This window comes from Amblyomma mixtum, chromosome 2 (genome assembly GCF_055824585.1).
Source record: "Amblyomma mixtum isolate Tamu chromosome 2, ASM5582458v1, whole genome shotgun sequence".
NCBI lineage: Eukaryota > Metazoa > Arthropoda > Arachnida > Ixodida > Ixodidae > Amblyomma > Amblyomma mixtum.
In genome coordinates this window covers 166,357,133-166,360,860 of record NC_143013.1, presented here as the reverse complement: position 1 = coordinate 166,360,860, position 3,728 = coordinate 166,357,133, and the positions used below count along the sequence as shown (strand labels likewise).

General features: G+C 47.9%; 1 protein-coding gene across 1 annotated transcript; it reads left to right on the top strand.

The window, feature by feature from the left end:
* The first annotated feature begins 350 nt into the window (after positions 1-350).
* Positions 351-2,827, top strand: LOC149361486 (uncharacterized). The gene is made up of 3 exons (XM_089568091.1): positions 351-532; positions 2,164-2,325; positions 2,545-2,827. Exons 1-3 carry the CDS (start codon positions 351-353, stop codon positions 2,825-2,827), a joined length of 627 nt encoding a protein of 208 aa, XP_089424217.1.
* The last annotated feature ends 901 nt before the right edge of the window (positions 2,828-3,728 follow it).

Below are 3,728 nucleotides of genomic sequence, written 5' to 3'. Positions count from 1 at the left end.
GGTGCGCCAAGTGTTCGTAGGGTGTCGTCGTGTGCGAGGGGACGAGGCTGAGGGAAGTGGTATGGACTGGGGTGGAGCATAATAGGCAGGACTGCTGCGGTACTTGGGGGAGGCAAGCGAGCCCGGTGTCCGGATTACGGCTTCAGCATAGGGCTCCGCGGCTCAAGTTTGCTAGCCATCTGGCGGCGACAATGTGAACTACTGGGGAGAGAAGCTGCCAGCGCGCGCCGCTGCGCGCCGGCAGACAAGTGTGTGCGCAGGCGATCCGAGGCCGTCCTGAGCGCAGCAGGGTGCTGCGGCGTCGCCAGTTTTGTGCTCTTGTTCGGCGAGCGTGTTGTACAACTTGCACAATGGCAGAAGCGGCCCTACCTAAGCGGAAGCGGGGCCCGAAGTATTGCTGTGTTGTCGGCTGCCAGAATAGTGCTGAAAATACCAAGGGGCTCGATCCACCAGTAAAACTGTACCGATTTCCGGGGCGATGGTATGAAAAAGAAAGACTTGAAGCGTGGATCAACGCAGTGAGAATGGTTAGGTAAGTCCCTACAGCCATGCCGTGCTTTCGGCTGCGGCCGTTTGTATTTTGTGTTCGTTCGTTCATGTTACAAGCCGGTACTCAACGCTGAGCAGGCACGCGACGACTGCACTAACGATTACGGGTACTTGTTGCGTTCTCGCAAGCACAAGTGTAGTGGCTTTTGATTTATCGTATTGTTTTTTTTAGGTGTGGCCGTCGTTGTTGCATGTTCGAACATGAATATGCTAGCGTGGTTTAACAAACATTGCGCTTTTAGGTGATTACAGTTAGGTGCTGTGAGAGCAGCTTTTATTAAGGCGGAAGCCTTTAATGTCTCATCGTTGTAAGCAGCAGTTGTCGACAGAAAATGTCACGCTTTTCAATTGGTGGAAACGGTCGTGACGTCACAGTGCGCGAATTTCAAACGGGGCCAATTGTACTTCGGCTAGTAACCATGCAACCAATTGAAGGGATCGTATAGTGATGCTCCAATTAAGTGGTACTGAGCTCAGTTAATTGCTTAATTACCCAATTAGCCTAATTAGCTTTACTAGTCAGGCCATATAAATAAATAAACCGATTAAGAAATTGGTCCAGCTCAGGAATCGAACCCCGGTCTTCAGCGTGAGAGACGAGCATGCTATCCACTCCGCCATGCCAGCTCGATGGTTTGGAATGAACAAAGACGCGTCTAGTGAATACGGTGTCTTCACTCACTCTCATCCTCCTCCATTCCCTTCCCGCGAGGTTTAGGTGTCCACCGACAAATGAGAGAAAGATACATTTCCTTTCCTCAAAAACCAATTTACTGACGAGCGAGGCGTAGAACCGAATGGGCGATGGCGTTCTATGGACTCCTTGGCAGCGTTGCAAGACGCTGTCGAGTTCCACTCTTAGGGGCATCAGTGACCACACTTTAGGTAAAAAAAGTGCCCCCCTGAATTTTGTGACACACTTACTGCGTAATTTCCTTTCCTCAAATACAATTTTCATTTTCTTCATTACGGCTCCTCTACGGTGCGGTTCAGGTGTCCACCGAGATGACAGAGAATTACTGCGCCATTTCCTTTCCTCAAAAAGCGTTGAGTTCAAAGGGCAAGGCATCGCGCTGAACGGGTGGTGTTCCGTGGACTCCCTGGCAGCGCTACCACGCGCTGTCGCGTTCCACTCCTAAAGGCGAAGCTTAAGCGTCATTAATTAGCAGTTAATTAGTATTCAGGCATTAATCAGTAATTAACCATTAATTAGTGATTTATCATCACTTAGTAATTACTACTCAATTATATGTGACGCCCCCAGTGACACAGAAACAGCGAAGGTGGTGCGGAAAACGCTTCCGCCTCTACCCACTTTAGACAGTCAAAGTGCCCCCTGAAACTTTTTATCACTTCTAACGCCCGAAACCAGCTCAGGCAGTATGATAGACGCCGTAGTGATAGAACATGCACGCTTGCTTTGTTTTGTTGCGAATTTATATCGTATTTTAACCTGTGAATGACACTCGTACTTAATATTATGCTGTACTCGAGAAGCTCGTGAATTCTTTCAGTTGGTACCTTCGGAACTTGCGCGATTTCTTCTGTGTCTGTGCGTGTGTTTGTGTGTGTCTTGGGAATTGCTAATATACAATACTATTCTTTCTTATGTAGTCCTTATGGAACTGTTTGGTTGCCTAAGGAGCACACACGAATTTGCAGCAGACATTTTGTAGGCAACTGCAAGACTGACATTAGCCAACTTCCAGCCTACATCCCTACCGTTTTCCCTCCGATCTACAGAAAAAAAGCACCTGACAAGGAAAGGGCGCGAAGGTATGAAACGAAAAAGTGAAACTGCCAATGTAAAATGCAGCTTTGTGTTTTTAATAAGTTCTGCTTTTTTATTTGATACTTTCAATCCCTTCATGGATTGTTACTGGGAGGGCATTCAAAATGGCAATGAGATGCAAATATAAAAAGTAATTGCACGATGAGTTTGGCTGCACCCTGTTTAAGGTTGGTAGTAATGTTACTTTTACCGGTTCAGTGCAGGTGGCAAAGGCGTCTCAACCAGGCAATATCATCTAGAGAGCTCGGTGCAGGAAGTGAAAAGTTATCACGAAGTACAGACGATGAAGCGACAATGCATAAACCAGGAACCTCCATTACAGAGGACATTCACATGATGGATCTCAGCCATGCACCTCTGGAGATGAGCGCAGCTGCGGCTTCGACGATCAGCACAAGTGACTCGCATACTTCAATGAGTGTGTGTGGCGCAGGAGAAAGTCATTTCATTGCAAAGACAGATGCTGTGAGGACACCTTTTAATTAGTGGATCATATTTCTGTGTATACAAAAAACGACACAAATTCAACATTAATTTTCTATTAATACTGCCCTTTCAACACTGTTCACATGTAGCACTGAAAACATTTCAGTGCAATACAACGTAGTCATTTATACATAATTTTTTTTCAGGCATGCCAAACCGGTTTCGTCGTGAATAAAACTAAGGCCACTGTACATTTCAGCGCTTGCGTCGCGCGCACGACACCCGTGGCTGGGTATCACTCGCAGCTAACTACGCGTTCACGCCGCAGGTTTAACGCCGCAGGTTTAATGAAGATTAGTCCACAAAACTTGTAGGCAGGCATGAGAACTGAATGGAAAAAAAAAATGAGGCGGCAGTAAGCCGAGTTTCGCAGTGATTTAATTCAGCCAACCTCGCAAGCGTCAGTGAATTTCCCAAGCAGCGACTAAAGCATCTGCCTCGTATTCGCCAGCACAGATGGATCGAGTGCGAGTCATTCATTGCCCTATTCATTGCGAGTCATTTATCGGTACTTACCTCGACGTACACGATGTGGTCGCTCACTTGCGATGTGCATTTCCCACTTAGCCGGGCTTCATCGTGGTCAATACTCTGCTCCACAGAGTATACATGCGAAATTAGCTTTTCACCTTTATTCAAGTCTGCTTTTCTGAAATATCTGTCAAGCTGAGCCACCTTTTTGTAGCCGCACTTAAGACGATACATGCTGACGCGGCGAGAGCTCGGCACGTGCACGGAAGCGAGCGCGGCTGAAAGGGCGCGCGCCAACGCGGATACCCCCAGTGTTTGTTTTTCTGTCGGGAGATGGCGCTTTTGTCAAAAGCAGTAGCGCCACTCTGCGACGCTGCGGTTCCCTATAGGTGAGTGGTGCTGCGACAGGAGGAGGCGGGGGCTGGATGGC